Source organism: Balaenoptera acutorostrata, chromosome 9, assembly GCF_949987535.1.
Source record: "Balaenoptera acutorostrata chromosome 9, mBalAcu1.1, whole genome shotgun sequence".
Lineage (NCBI taxonomy): Eukaryota > Metazoa > Chordata > Mammalia > Artiodactyla > Balaenopteridae > Balaenoptera > Balaenoptera acutorostrata.
This window is the reverse complement of record NC_080072.1, coordinates 65,455,850-65,471,313: the sequence shown is the minus strand read 5'-3', so window position 1 is coordinate 65,471,313 and position 15,464 is coordinate 65,455,850. Positions and strand designations below refer to the sequence as shown.

Below are 15,464 nucleotides of genomic sequence, written 5' to 3'. Positions count from 1 at the left end.
TGGGCTCTAGAGCACAGGCTCCGCAGTTGGGGCTCACGGGCTTACTTGCTCCACGGCATGTGGGATCCTCCCGGCCCAGTTCTCAAACCCGTGTGTCCCCTGCATTGGCAGGCAGATTCTCAACCAATGCGCCACCAGGGAAGCCCCTGATTCAGTTTTTAAACTGAAGTAACTGCAGAAGTATCATATACCATGAATTAGTTGTGTCTTGGGCAACTCACATGTCCTCTCTTTGCTTTTCCCTCATATGTAAAAAGGATGTTGGGCTGAATCATTTCAAATACTCTTTCCAATTCAAATTCTGGGATCTTTTCTTTTCTTTCTTTTTTTCTTTTTTTTTTTGCAGTTTGCAGGATCTCAGTTCCTCAACCAGGGATTGAACCCAGGCCATGACAGTGAAAGCCTGGAATCCTAACCAGCAGGCCACCAGGGAACTCCTGGATTTTTTCTTTATTAAAACATTAAAATGCTGTTAATGATCTGATATAAATTCTTAACTGCTATAATTTTATTAATTACGTTTTAGCCAAATATGTATTATAATCTATGGTTAAACCTCTCTCAAGAAGACCAGCATAATTCACTGTTATTTTCTGTAAGCTGTAAAATATAACTTCTATTTATTTCAGAGCTCTAGAAAATATAAAAACATAAACTGAATATTATACTAAGCCCTGGTGTTTTAAAATAAAAATTGGAAGTCATACTAACTCTTAGAGGCTTGAGATCTGATGCATGTCTGTGTATTAAAATATTTACTGATAATTACAAATTCAACTACCAATCTATTAATAATCTGGCTTGATAACCAGAAAATTAACTCTGCTAAAATGAAAAGTGCAAACAAAGTTAACATTTACAAACATATGATAGTCACAGTGAAAGTGTTAATAATAGCTTGATAAGATTCTGAAAAAGATAGTAAATGAATTAAGAGTTGAGGTTTTTAAAAAATATACTAAGAAAACTGCCAAGTTCCCACAGCTAGTCCCTCCCCTTGGTTCAAAGCTCCTGCTTTTGAATTTTCTCCATTTAATGAAGTGAGTATCACTTAAAGGAAAGCATTATGTTATCATGAATTAAAGCTAAGAACCCCATTTAAAATTATGATTTACTTCTTCTGTTTATATAATCATCTTACACAGATGTGTGAGTTTTCAAATAATTTATCTTCTTAGAAACATAATCAATATAATAGTTTCAAGGCATATGAAATTTAAGGACTGAAAATAAAGCTCTTTCATTATGAGTGAAAAATAAAAATAAAAATTATGATTTACTGTCTTGAATTAGAACTTACAGTATTGACAAGCAGTGCTAATAACATTAGCACATGCATACCTAAATAAAAGTAAGTGAAATGTGCTACTAAATTAAGATAAAAATACAACTGAAAGGGATTTTGAAAAATGAGCCACAAACATATTAGACAAAAATAAAGGCCTTCCATTTAAAATCAGTGAATTTTATGGCATATAAGTTATACCTTAAAGTTATTAAAAGGGGATTCTAAAATCAGTGTTGGAGACGTATACAACAATTTTGGAAAAAGTAAAACGCTATTCAACAGCATGAGATAGCAAATTGTTTTAAGTACTACAACTGTTACCTGTTAGTTTTATTTGGGTTATAATCATAAGATTCCTTAATTGCATTCATCATTCTCTTTGAATTGATCCTCCAAAGTTTAAGAGAGTGATCCATACCACAGGACATTATTTTTTCACCCAAAAGATCATAATCCTGTATGTAAAACAGAAAAGCTTAAATTAAATATATAAATTATTTCCCCGAATTATGCTATCTAATTTTCATCTGATGTCCAGTATTGTGAAAATTGTATTTCAAACCACCATACTAACATTTTGGGTTTCATATATGTAGGCCATAAGTCACAAAGTTTTTACTGCTTTTGAGATTTATTTTAACTGATGTGTCACCACCACAATATATGAGCTTATATAATATGGAAGGCAAAAAAGTAAACTGAATTTAGTTTTATCTATTCAATTATCTTTATTCAAATATTTCCTTTGCTTGATTTTGAAGGTGAATCGAATGATGAGCTAAAACAATTATTCTATGACATAAAAACCTAAATGGTTATGTTACTTTTCTTTGTCTAACCCTGATCAAGCAATGAAACCGACATCTGTATGTGAAATTATGAGTCCTTAAACAATTGAAATTTTAGATTATTTGTACACCTAAGTCACAACACTTCAGGTACCTTGGTTTTAGAGTTCACTTTTTAAATGAATAAAGGAAAAATGTCTAAAAAAGGAAATAAGATATTTAAAGTTTTTCATTTGCTGTTTACTAATTTTTACTAAGCTCCTAACAGATCATCCATTATAACCTTATTCCACCTCATTTCATAGATAAGACACTGAGGCACAGAGATGATATTTAGCACATGGTACATACATGTGTTAAGGAAAATCTCACACATCAATCCTTCTAGCAGTGAACTCCTATTGTTACAGAGAAGAGATACAGACTCCTGCTCTCATTTTAAGAAATAACAGTAGAGAGTTCTATTTAAGGAGAGTATTTTCCTCACTAATCTAGATATTCTGTTAATCCAACCTTTGAATTAATCATGGACACTGTTTTACACAGCCTGAGAGCTTTAGGTTTGGTGTTTATTGAATCCACAAGTCTGGTAGCTGCTCTTTTCCTAATAACCTCACTGTCAACAGCAACAAGACACCCTTAGAGCCAGGAGCTCTCATTAGTTTTTAAGGAAGGACAGTAGTCTTTTCACACATAAAGCCAGGTGGAGATTGCTACTGCAACTTCTAGAGAATCCAAGTTGCAAGTTCTAGAAAATCCTTTAAGGTAGGTATAATTCTCACAAAAGTATACAAACCCTAACTATAGGAATAGTTAGTACCTCCAATTAAAATGTCACAAGCTTCAAAATATGGTGCCCCTTTAAATAGTTTAAAAAAAAAAGAAGAAAAGAAATGAGCTATAAGGCTACTAAATAAGTACGCTCTACACAGAACACAAGTAAACCTGAAATAACATAAAAATCTGAAACTTGACTAAAAACATTTATATCATTACAATAGATCAACAGATTATAATACATAAGTATAAAGATAACACCATGCCATCAAAGGGAAGAGTTATCTAAAACTCAGTGTGAACAACACTTCCTAGAAATGAGTAACTTATATTTCAACTTCAAATAAAAGATGAAAAAGTTTCTTAATTACCAAGTAGGTTAACCTTTTCCTTTAATAACTGAGAAACAACAAAAGTTAACTTGGTGATTTTAGATTAAAAAACGAAAAGAACAAGTTCATAGTACTCATTCATGAGAATCCAGGCACTGAGTACAGATAAAACACAAAGAGCCTATTTGCTTTACTTCATCTGTAAGTTAAAACCTTCTCTGTCACAAGTAAATGAAATAACTGTCTGCCAGACTAGATGAAACAAACCACATGCTTTCTTATAAGGAAAGAGTTCTATGGGTATTGTTCACAGCTTTGTACACCTGAAGGTCACTGCCCTGTAGCTTTCAACTTACAGCACTTAGAACTTCATCTCTGTGCCCTTCTACACCTCCAAATATTGCCACCAGAGTGTCCGTTTGGATATTCCATAATCGTAAAGCATGATCTAGTACAGACATAAAAAAATTAATATGAACTTTTATCATTCATTTACTGTGGACTTTCAAAAGCTCTTTAAAGAAGAAAAAGCTACCAAAGTTTGGACTAAACTTACAGTAAAGATTAAGAAGGAATCCATACCATATAGGAACTTAAAATATTGATATCACCTGTAGATTTAACTAGGTATGAGTTCATACTTTCAAGATAAGAAAGAAATATTTCTCTGGTCCTAAATTTGATTATTGCATATACCATAGAACAAGGTACTAGCTTTTCTCTCTACCATATCCACATTTACAAATTGAAGAGGACAAAGTAGATTTATAAGATTTCTATAGTAAATCCCAAAATAGGATTGAAACATACATAGTGACATAATTTTAGAGTATTATAGACCTTTCAAACATGCTATAACTATAAATTGAGCTATCTAATTTTCCACTAAACATCAGCAACAAAATAAACAGACAGCAATATTCATAAATATAATACTATGCAGAGCTTGAAATATAGCAATGTCCATACTGTACATGAATATTGACATATTACACAGGTAACACTAAGAGGCAATAATATATTGTGTTAGTGGAAATTAACATTGCTACAAAAATGATTTCTTGATTCCAATTTGTGTCCAAGTTTTTGTGCAGACATATATTTTCATTTCTCTTGAAGACATACACACCTAGGAGTGGTAATTCTATGTTTAACTTTTCAGGACTGCCAGACTGTTTTTCAATGTCCTTACATTTTACATTCCCACCAGCAATGGATGAGGGGGGTTCCAATTTCTCCATATCCTAGTCAACATTTTATTGTCTGTCTTTTTGATTATAGTCATCCTAGTAGGTGTGAAGTGGTATCATTTTTTTATTAACATCTTTATTGGAGTATAATTGCTTTACAGTGTTGTTAGTTTCTGCTATAAAACAAAGTGATTCAGCTATATGCACACGTATATCCCCATATCCCCTCCCTCTTGCGTCTCCCTCCCACCCTCCTCATCCCACTCCTCTAGGTGGTTGCAAAGCACCGAGCTGATCTCCCTGTGCCTTGCAGCTGCTTCCCACTAGCTATCAATTTTACATTTGGCAGTGTACATATGTCAATGCTACTCTCCCACTTCATCCCAGCTTACCCTTCCCCCTCCCCGTGTCCTCAAGTCCATTTTCTACGTCTGTTTCTTTATTCCTGTCCTGCTCTAGGTTCATCAGAACCATTTCTTTTTTAGATTCCATATACATGTGTTAGCATACAGTATTTGTTTTTCTCTTTCTGACTTACCTCACTTTGTATGACAGACTCTAGGTCCACCCACCTCACTATAAATAACTCAATTTCGTTTCTTTTTATGGCTGAGTAATATTCCATTGTATATATGAGCCACATCTTCTTTATCCATTCATCTGTCGATGGACACTTAGGTTGCTTCCATGTCCTGGCTATTGTAAATAGTGCTGCAATGAACATTGTGGTACATGACTCTTTCTGAATCATGGTTTTCTCAGGGTATATGCCTAGTGGGATTGCTGGGTCATATGGCAGTTCTATTTTTAGTTTTTTAAGGACTCTCCATACTGTTCTCCAGAGTGACTATGTCAATTTACATTCCCACCAACAGTGCAAGAGGGTTTCCTTTTCTCCACACCCTCTCCAGCATTTATTGTTTGTAGATTTTTTGATGATGGCCATACTGACCGGCTTGAGGTGATACTTCATTGTAGTTTTGATTTGCATTTCACTAATGATTAGCGATGTTGAGCATCCTTTCATGTGTTTGTTGGCAATCTGTATATCTTCTTTGGAGAAATGTCTATTTAGGTCTTCTGCCCACTTTTGAATTGGGTTGTTTTTTTTTGATATTGAGCTGCATGAGATGCTTGGATATTTTGAAGAGTAATCCTTTGTCAGCTACTTCGTTTGCAAATATTTTCTCCCATTCTGAGGGTTGTCTTTTCGTCTTGTTATGGCTTCCTTCGCTGTGCAAAAGCTTGTTTCATTGGGTCCCATTTGTTTATTTTTGTTTTTATTTCCATTTCTCTAGGAGGTGGGTCAAAAAGGATCTTGCTGTGATTTATGTCATAGAGTGTTCTGCCTATGTCTTCCTCTAAGAGCTTTATAGCGTCTGGCCTTACATTTAGGTCTTTAATCCATTTTGAGTTTATTTTTGTGTACGGTGTTAGGCATTTTTCTAATTTCATTCTTTTACATGTAACTGTCCAGTTTTCCCAGCACCACTTATTGAAGAGGCTGTCTTTTCCCCATTGCATATTCTTGCCTCCTTTATCAAAGATAAAGTGACCATATGTGCGTGGGTTTATCCCTGGGCTTTCTATCCTGTTCCATTGATCTATATTTCTGTTTTTGTGCCAGTACCGTACTGTCTTGATTACTGTAGCTTTGTTGTATAATCTGAAGTCAGGGAGCCTGATTCCTCCAGCTCCGTTTTGCTTTCTCAAGATTGCTTTGGCTATTTGGGGTCTTTTGTGTTTCCATACAAATTGAGAAATTTTTTGTTCTAGTTCTGTGAAAAATGCCATTGGTAGTTTGATAGGGATTGCACTGAATCTGTAGATTGCTTTGGGTAGTATAGTCATTTTCACAATGTTGATTCTTCCAATCCAAGAACATAGGATATCTCTCCACCTGTTTGTATCATCTTTAATTTCTTTCATCAGTGTCTTACAGTTTTATGCATACAGTTCTTTTGTCTCCTTAGGTAGGTTTATTCCTAGGTATTTTATTCTTTTTGTTGCAGTGGTAAATGGGAGAGTTTCCTTAATTTCTCTTTCAGATTGTTCATCATTAGTGTATAGGAATGCAAGAGATTTCTGTGCATTAATTTTGTATCCTGCTACTTTACCAAATTCATTGATTAGCTCTAGTAGTTTTCTGGTAGCATCTTTAGGATTCTCTATGTATAGTATCATGTCATCTGCAAACAGTGAGTTTTACTTCTTCTTTTCTGATTTGTATTCCTTTTCTTTTTCTTCTCTGATTGCTGTGGCTAAAACTTCCAAAAACTATGTTGAATAATAGTGGTGAGACTGGGCAACCTTATCTTGTTCCTGATCTTAGAGGAAATGGTTTCAATTTTTCACCATTGAGAATGATGTTGGCTGTGGGTTTGTCATATATGGCCTTTATTATGTTGAGGTAGGTTCCCTCTATGCCTACTTTCTGGAGAGTTTTTATCATAAATGGGTGTTGAATTTTGTCAAAAGCTTTTTCTGCATCTATTGAGATTATCATATGGTTTCTCTCCTTCAATTTAATATGGTGTATCACATTGATTGATTTGTGTATATTGAAGAATTCTTGCATTCCTGGGATGAACCCCACTTGATCATGATGTATGATCCTTTTAATGTGCTGTTGGATTCTGTTTGCTAGTATTTTGTTGAGGATTTTTGCATCTTTGTTCATCAGAGATATTGGCCTGTAGTTTTCTTTTGTTGTGACATCTTTGGTTTTGGTATCAGGATGATGGTGGCCTCGTAGAATGAGTTTGGGAGTGTTCCTCCCTCTGCTATATTTTGGAAGAGTTTGAGAAGGATAGGTGTTAGCTCTTCTCTAAATGTTTGATAGAATTCGCCTGTATCACTGTGTTTTTGATTTGCATTTCCCTAATGATTAATAATGCTGAGTGCCTTTCTATGTGCTTATTGGACATTTGTGCAAGTTCTTTGGAAAGATGCCTATTCAAAACCTTTGGCTGTTTTTAATTTGGTTGTCTTTTTATTACTGAGCTGTATGACCTCTTGATACAAGTTCCTTATAATATAGATAATTTGCAAATATTTTTTCCTTTCTATAGGTTGCCTTTTCCTTCCTTGAGCATTACTTACAGAAAAATTCCTATTCATTTTGAAAAGCTGTTTGAAAAATGCTCTTACTGACACAGTGGGGGAAGAACAGGGTTAAAAAGTTGTGACATTAAGAACAAGTAACGCATTATGGCCTATGTTACTTGTAAAGGAATACCTGAGCCCAGCTAATGTTATTAAGAGAAGAGAAAAAGTTATCAGCTCTCTTCTTAGGTATCTATTTCCAAACAAGCCTTGATAGTTAAAGAAAAATCACACTGAAACATGTTTCATGTAAGAGTTTTAATTTGAGGACATCTTTTAATATGAGCAGATTGTGGGGGTTAGGTTATCGGTGTGACAAGCCATTAAAAGAATAAACTTGACTAGAATAATAATGTAGAAATGAAATGAGAAAGGGCAATCGAAAACAGAATGTAGAGATAAGAACAACCCAAATCATTTTAGAGAGCTCAGAAATGATTAAGAATGATTAAGAGGACTGTCTGAACCCAGAATAAACTTATAATGCTGACATAGCCATACAGAGCAAAGCAATGCTTTCTCTTTATACATAAGGGAAAAATTTCAAAGAGCTTATGCTGGATAACTTAGCATTTTAAGGAATTCTACAGGGAATCCTTTATAAAACAAAAGTTTTACATAGAGAGAGTCAAAAAAAAGCAATATCGATCTTCAGATGCATTATTTCTTACTACATGATTGGAAAGAATGGTAAGATCATTTGCAAAACTACCTTCAAACTATTAAAAATGTCATAACTTTGGTGATCTGCCACTTAAAATTAATGAAGCTTAATATGATAATTCAATTGCAGATAAAGTTCTAAAACTATCATAATGCAATATGGTAAATAAGGGTAATACACACTTAATCCTCAGTACCAATTATTTTATTTACATTGTATGTTAACAGTGTATTTCAAGGTCCCATCCTCCAATTCTTGGTTTGGAGATGCTAATGTAGCCTAAGATTTTTCTAAAACTTACTTCTTTTTAAATTTGGCTTTTTTCTTGAGAACAGTTTGTCCCTAAAATAAAAAACTCACTCCCAAATAATAGAACTAAAGAAACATATGCTTCTCTTACCTTTACTTACTGACAGGAGAAGATTTGGATCTCTTGGATGGAATTTCAGCTCATTGATAGCATTTCCATGGCCAACATAGTGCTATAATAAATTTAAAACATTTCTTCAACTTTCATATAAAAATCAATAAATTCTTTTTCATTAATCTTAGGAGAATGGAAAAATAGTTTCACTTGAAGTAGCGGTTCTCAACCTTGGCTGCATATTAAAAGCACCCAACTTGAAGGAAAAATAAAAGATGTTCAAGTCCCATTTGCAGATATTCTGAGCCACAGCAAGGATTTAAAAGATTATCAGATGATTCTAATGTACCCCCAAGGTTAAAGTGATTTGTGAAATTTCTTTTAGTATCAACTTCCAAGGCTTCACTTTTCAGTTCTTTACAAGGCGCTCTTGACTCTATACCCCCTATTTAGGGGATTTTGGAAAATGAGCTCACTCTTTTCTTATTGTTCATTTAAAGCCTCTCAGACTAAAGCAAGACAAAAGGACAGAAATTATTTTAAAAGAAAATAGTTCAAATGATAAAATTTTCCCATTTATTCCTTAATTTGCATTACCCAAGTGTGACAAAGGTCTCAAGAGACTTGTCTAAATGAAGCAATAGGCAAAGTACAAACCAAATTAGAAATTGCACAGACATTGACTCTGTTTTAAATTCAACATGACAAGCTTTTGCAGGTGTGCATTCAACAAAAAGCAGATCTGTAATTTAACAAGAAAACCCACCTTTATGCATTGCATTGTTATGGGATTAATTATCCTAATTATGCCTCTAGATCCAGCTACAGCTAGCAGAGGATGGCTTGTATTGCTATCATATGTCCATGCACAAGTGTAAAAGTTCTCATCAGCCTAAGAAATGCCAGTTAAGAAATATAATTTGTTTTTGAAAAGCAAACACATCAATGATCACAATACTATTCACAAAAACCTCCAGAGAACTGCTGAAGTTTTTGACAAAGAAGTTCCCATTTTTCTTTACACTACCAGGTTTAACCAATGGAGATTTTAGGTCTAAAATCTACACCAAATGATCAAACAAATCCAGTCCTTCCACTCAGATTTGATTACTATTTTGCTGTTTGCACAACTATTTACCTCTGTCTTTTGAAAGCAGCCATAGCCAATGTGTAAATGAATGGGCATGGTTGTGTCCCAAATAAAAATTTATTTACAAAAACAGGTGGCCAGCTCTATAGGCTGTAATTTGCTGATCCTGGCTCTATCTCAGTAACTCTATGTGCCTCTAGATAAAGATCAATAACTGTTCAGTTTTCCACCTTTTCCTGTGTGAGACCTTCCCAATACGGGCTACAGGTCACTTCTTTTCTTATCACCTAAGGGAAGACTAAATGTTCCTGCTTTTTCTTATTTGCTAGCTTTTTCAAATGGATCTGGAAGAAGTCTTATCACCAAACTTTGACTGTTGTACCCTTTGGCTTTTTAAAGCTTTTTCTTCATAAACCCATGTTTTACAGTATTTCCTAAACAAATTGCACATGTTTATTTTTTCCCTGTAGGCTTTGATGACCAAATACTCGGTATGACTGCCAGGCACAGCTTCTGATTAACCCAAGTTCACCAATATAACTGCCCTGAAATGATAAAATTCCAAGCAAGGTCAAAGAAACAGGAAGTTTCTGCTATCATTTTCTATTACAGGATTTCCAATGCTCATCTCCAGACACGCACACTGTCCTCCTTCATATCCACCCTACAATGGCTTTCTAGGAATCAGGAAAACTAGATACTAAGAATCTTTTGGGTGACAGTGAAGGAATAGCATTGGTTAAAGTTAAGAAAGGACAATGTAACTTTAGAGAACTAATTTACAAAAGTTTTGGGGTACTTATTGAAAGTCAATTTCTTTAGCCAACAATATTGAAAACCCAGGAAAGGATACATCAGCATCCACATAAGATTGCAACAACCGGATTTCTCCTTGTGAGTGACATTCATATAAGGTAACCTAATGAAAACAAAAATACAGTAAATTTTATCTCAAATGTAGAAACACACTCTTCAGCTTTTGAACATATTTTAGTCACAAATGTAACTCAAAGCTGCTACAGAAACTACTGCTTTAAAAGAGCTCCTTTAAACTTAAGGAAACTATTGTAAAGCCTAATGCATCACACAATTTCCAGAATATATTAAATACTACAGTAATAATAATGGTTTCTATTTCCAATGTTTTCAACTTTTATCTCATCCATGTAATTGCACCAACTCTTCCAAGTAAATAAAGTTGAATACCTCACAGTAAAGTATAACTACTCCCTAAAATTGTAGTTTATCTTTTTTTTTTTTTTTTGGCTGCACCACAAGGCTTGCAGGATCCCAGTTCCCTGACCAGGGATTGAACCCAGGCCTATGGCAGGGAGTCCCAATCACTGGACCATCAGGGAATTCCCGTGGTTTATCCTCTTTTAAAGATATAAAGTCTTTGGATAGTTTTAGAGCATTATTAATTACATATAAGAAAATCTAGGGCTTCCCTGGTGGCACAGTGGTTGAGAATCTGCTTGCCAGTGCAGGGGACACGGGTTTGAGCCCTGGTCTGGGAAGATCCCACATGCCGCGGAGCAACTAGGCCCGTGAGCCACAACTACTGAGCCTGCGTGTGTGGAGCTTGTGCTCCACAAGAGAGGCCGCGACAGTGAGAGGCCCGCGCACCGCGATGAAGGGTGGCCCCCACTCGCCACAACTAGAGAAAGCCCTTGCACAGAGGCGAAGACCCAACACAGCCATAAATAAATTAATTAATTTTAAAAAAAAGAAAAAAAGAAAAAAAAAGAAAATCTAGGACTTCCCTGGTGGCGCAGTGGTTAAGAATCCGCCTGCCAATGCAGGGGACACAGGTTCAAACCCTGGTTCAGGAAGATCCCACATGCCATGGAGCAACAAAGCCTGTGCGCCACAACTACTGAGCCTGTGCTCTAGAGCCCGGAGCCACAAGTACTGAAGCCCGTGTGCTACAACTACTGAAGCCCGCGTGCCTAGAGCCCGCACTCTGCAAAAAGAGAAGCCACTGCAATGAGAAGCCCGCACACCGCAACAAAGAGTAGCCCCTGCTCGCCACAACTAGAGAAAGCCCACACGCAGCAACGAAGACCCAATGCAACCAAAAATAAATTAATTAATTAAATTAAAAAAAAAAAAAAAGAAAATCTAAAATTTGCCTAATAATTTTCTCATGGACATTGCTCATCAAATATTAACTTTCTGATATACAGTGGCCTTTTCGTCACATATTCTAATAATATATACACTTTATTCAATTATGTACAGTTGTCCCTTGGTATCTGCCGGGGATTGCTTCCAGAACTCCCCACAGATACCAAAATCCGAGGATGCTCAAGTTCCTTATATAAAATGGCATAGTGTATGCATATAACTTCACACATCCTCCCATATACTTTAAGTCATCTCTAGACCACTATGACATCTAATACAATGTAAATGCTATATAAATAGTTGCCAGCACAAAGCAAATTCAAGTTCTGCTTTTGGAACTTTCTGGAATTTTCTTTTCTGAATATTTTTGATCCACACTTGGTTGAATCTGCGGATGTGGAACCCACAGATACAGAAGGCTTACTCTATAATACTAAATTTTTTATAAATTTCTTTCCATTCTTCTTACAGCTTAGTCATGTTAGCAATAACCTGTTATTAATCTTAATAAGAGTCTATAAGAACTCTATAAAGATCCTTTAAATCATCTATCATCACCTATTAATAAGATAATTTCTACATTAATATTCTAAAAAAATTCCTTATATGGATGCTAACTAGGTTGGCTTAAAAGATTATTTTGTTTTACTTTTCTTTCTTTTTTTAAAAAAAGAAGTCCAAACAGCAGAGCTTTTTATAATTCAGTAATGTATAATTCAATGTCATTTTAAATGAGAACAGGGATTCTTTTTGTTAGAAAGCCTGGAACATTACAATAAGCATACTGGAGCACAAATTATACTAATTCTAATTATACTAATATGATGGTGAAGTTAGTGAAGTATAATCAGGCTTACAGTGATGTCTTAAAAGTGGATTCAAATGAATTAATGGATTATGTTCCCAATTTTCGGAAAAAATAACCTTAATTTCTTCTTCAAACTACATCAATTTCCCCCTGAATTGTTGTTGTCAAGCTACATATCATAACCTATATTTGGCTAAACACCAAAAAAACCTGTTATCCCAGGTTATCAACTTGAGTATTGAGTTTCAAATTTTCATAACTTCAATGACCAGTAAAAGCAACAGAGCCTTAAATGTAATTAAAACTTCCTTAAAGACTTCCAGGAAATTACTTAAAGCCAAATTTTACTTTTTAGAAAACAGGAATAGCAAAGTTCTAGCCCAGAATAGATGCATGTGTATTTGTATGATCCTCAAACTTTCAGAATAAAAAAGGAAAAAAGCTTGGAAATATGCTGACATTTGAAAAATACTCAGCTGACAACTCCCAAGTTAGTTTTGATTGAGAACAGAATACTAACACTAAAACAGCAAACAAATATAGGAAACGGCGTGCATTAAAAACCATGGTCTTTTATTTCTCTAAAAAGCTTAGCACAATTACTAAAGAAGCATAAAATTTAATTTCACTCAATTAAAATAACTTATGGAACACCTCTCAGATTCACCTCCTTTCCCTCCCCTCTTGTGCTAAAGGTAAAAAAAGTGACTTTGTTTATTGTCAATCTATACCAATTAGTCAATTTCTTCCATCTTTCTTTTCCAAATACGCCAATCTATTTCTCTGTTATTTCTCATAACTCTTAGTACAGTACTAATGAATAAGCAGAATGTCAGCTAATACAGTAAAGACTTATCCGGAGGACAATTTTTCCGAAGTGATTTCAGATAAACAGAAAACTCCTGATTCTCCCTGGTAAGCACTAGGGAATCATCCTTTTTCCCATTCATTTAGAAGTGAATGGAAATAAACAAGTCTTTGCAATCCACTGTTTCAGCCCCAGGTTTAACTAAAAAGTTAAATAACCATTTACATCAAAACATGCCCAGCATGGTTTTTTCCATGCATTCTCTCAGTTCAAGATACTCTGGCTTCCTAAAATAAAAACAATTCAAAACAAATGTTTATTGCATATAATTAAAATATTTTCAGTAACTATTACATAAATCCACTGGATTTACGCTTTCCATTTACAGAGAGCAATTAATTATGTTTATTATTTTTAAGAAATCACAGACTTCTTACCCTAAATTGACAAACAACTGTTACAGCCACTTCTAAAAAGCAAGGTCAATTTTTTCAGCCACTCAAAACAAAATATTTATGAGTACAAAATGTAAATAGAAACCTGTTTCATGAACAATTGGGAGTATATATGAAATAAAGATATATTTTCAGTCATGAATATTACTTTTAATTTTGTCAGTTTCTAGAATGCTTCACTTTTACATAAGGAATATTGTCAAACCAGCTATACAAAGTTTACTTCAAAATCATTACACTTCAATGTTGTATTAACACCAGACTCTGATAAGCCAAATGCCAAACAGTCCCCTTAACACTCACTCTGTTGCTTCCTACAGTTGCAAACACTAATGGATCTCCTTCTTTACTGTGCCAGTTAAACTGAACTCCAAACAATGGTTGATTATGATCTTCCTATAAAATAACCAAGAAATAAGAAAAATTAATATATTTTAGAAACCAAAAATGGTACTAAACTGACCATTCCCATTGTAACTTTTTTCTAAAATGCAAGCTGCAATTTTATATATCATACATAAACTGACTTTTGACACTTAAAAGGTATCTGTTAGTCCAGTTTTCACATTTTAAAATACTGGTGCATGATAAAGCTTTATAACAATTAAAGATTTAAATCAGAGGTTAGGTAACAAGTATTCATCAATGAAAATACTTTGATAGTTGCCTTCTATATTCTTAAACCCAACTGCACGCTTCTGAATCAAAATAAAATGGATAATTGTGGCAAAGGCATTTAATCCCTTAGGACATAAGGACACAATTTATTTTTCTGAAATAACAAATAACCTAACAGTTAATATAGTTTCTCCAGTACTCATTAAACTTTATTAGGTTTAATTTCCCTCGTACAGTGAAGCATATCAGACTCCATTCAAATCACTGCTTTCTACAGTTCTATAAAAACAACTTTAAATAACCTTGAATTTGGGTCCTAAAAGAAAAACAACCCAAGAAGTTTTATAATGAACAAGAATACTTGAACAGTGGGGGCCAGGGGAGGCAGTGGGCTGTAACGTCACAGTTACCAGGAGGCTATAAGGAGATGTACAAAAAACAAGTATTCAGGGTTTTTTTAAATTTTTATTTTACATTGGAGTAGAGTTGATTAACAATGTTGTATTAGTTTCAGGTGCACAGCAAAGTGATTCAGCCATACATATACAGCTTTTTCAAATTCTTTTCCCATTTAGGCCACCACAGAATATTGAGCAGAGTTCCCTGTGCTACAAGTATTCAGTTTTGTTCACAAAGTTATTTTTCAGCCTTAGGATTATACTGGCAATCTCCTGGTGTTTAATAGTAACTTTCATATTCACTTTAAGGCACTGTTTTCACTTTTAAAGTATAACAACATTCATTTCTTATCCTTTAAAAAGCCATAGCTTTAGGCTTTGGAAATATTTAATCAAAATATCCAAATAGCAGTTAAAACCACCTTCCAGATATACTACGTAAAAACAGGTTAATATACCTAAATATTAACATGAAACTACAATGGACACTTTGCTTTAGAAGAAGGAAAAAAAAAAAAAAACCACCACCACTGAGATTAATTTTCCTCCTTTTAAGACAGTATAATTTGACACACTGAGCAATGAATTTTGCTACATAGACAGGAAAATAATTTCCATAAAGCCATAGCTTCTTATGCTTTCCGAAGACTTT

General features: G+C 34.3%; 1 protein-coding gene across 3 annotated transcripts in view; it reads right to left on the bottom strand.

Annotated features, from left to right (window-relative positions):
- Window positions 1–15,464, bottom strand: part of EED (embryonic ectoderm development) — a 34,322-nt gene that overhangs the window by 12,277 nt on the left and 6,581 nt on the right. For 2 of the 3 annotated variants that reach the window (XM_028163139.2, XM_007168494.3), the window contains exons 3-8: window positions 14,100–14,192; window positions 10,452–10,517; window positions 9,275–9,400; window positions 8,545–8,626; window positions 3,542–3,633; window positions 1,610–1,743 (exon numbers count right to left, since the gene is read on the bottom strand). In XM_028163139.2, coding sequence (XP_028018940.1) covers window positions 1,610–1,743; window positions 3,542–3,633; window positions 8,545–8,626; window positions 9,275–9,400; window positions 10,452–10,517; window positions 14,100–14,192 — 593 coding nt within the window. The remainder of the gene's footprint in view (window positions 1–1,609; window positions 1,744–3,541; window positions 3,634–8,544; window positions 8,627–9,274; window positions 9,401–10,451; window positions 10,518–14,099; window positions 14,193–15,464) is intronic. The other variant, XM_057553331.1, reaches the window with a different exon arrangement.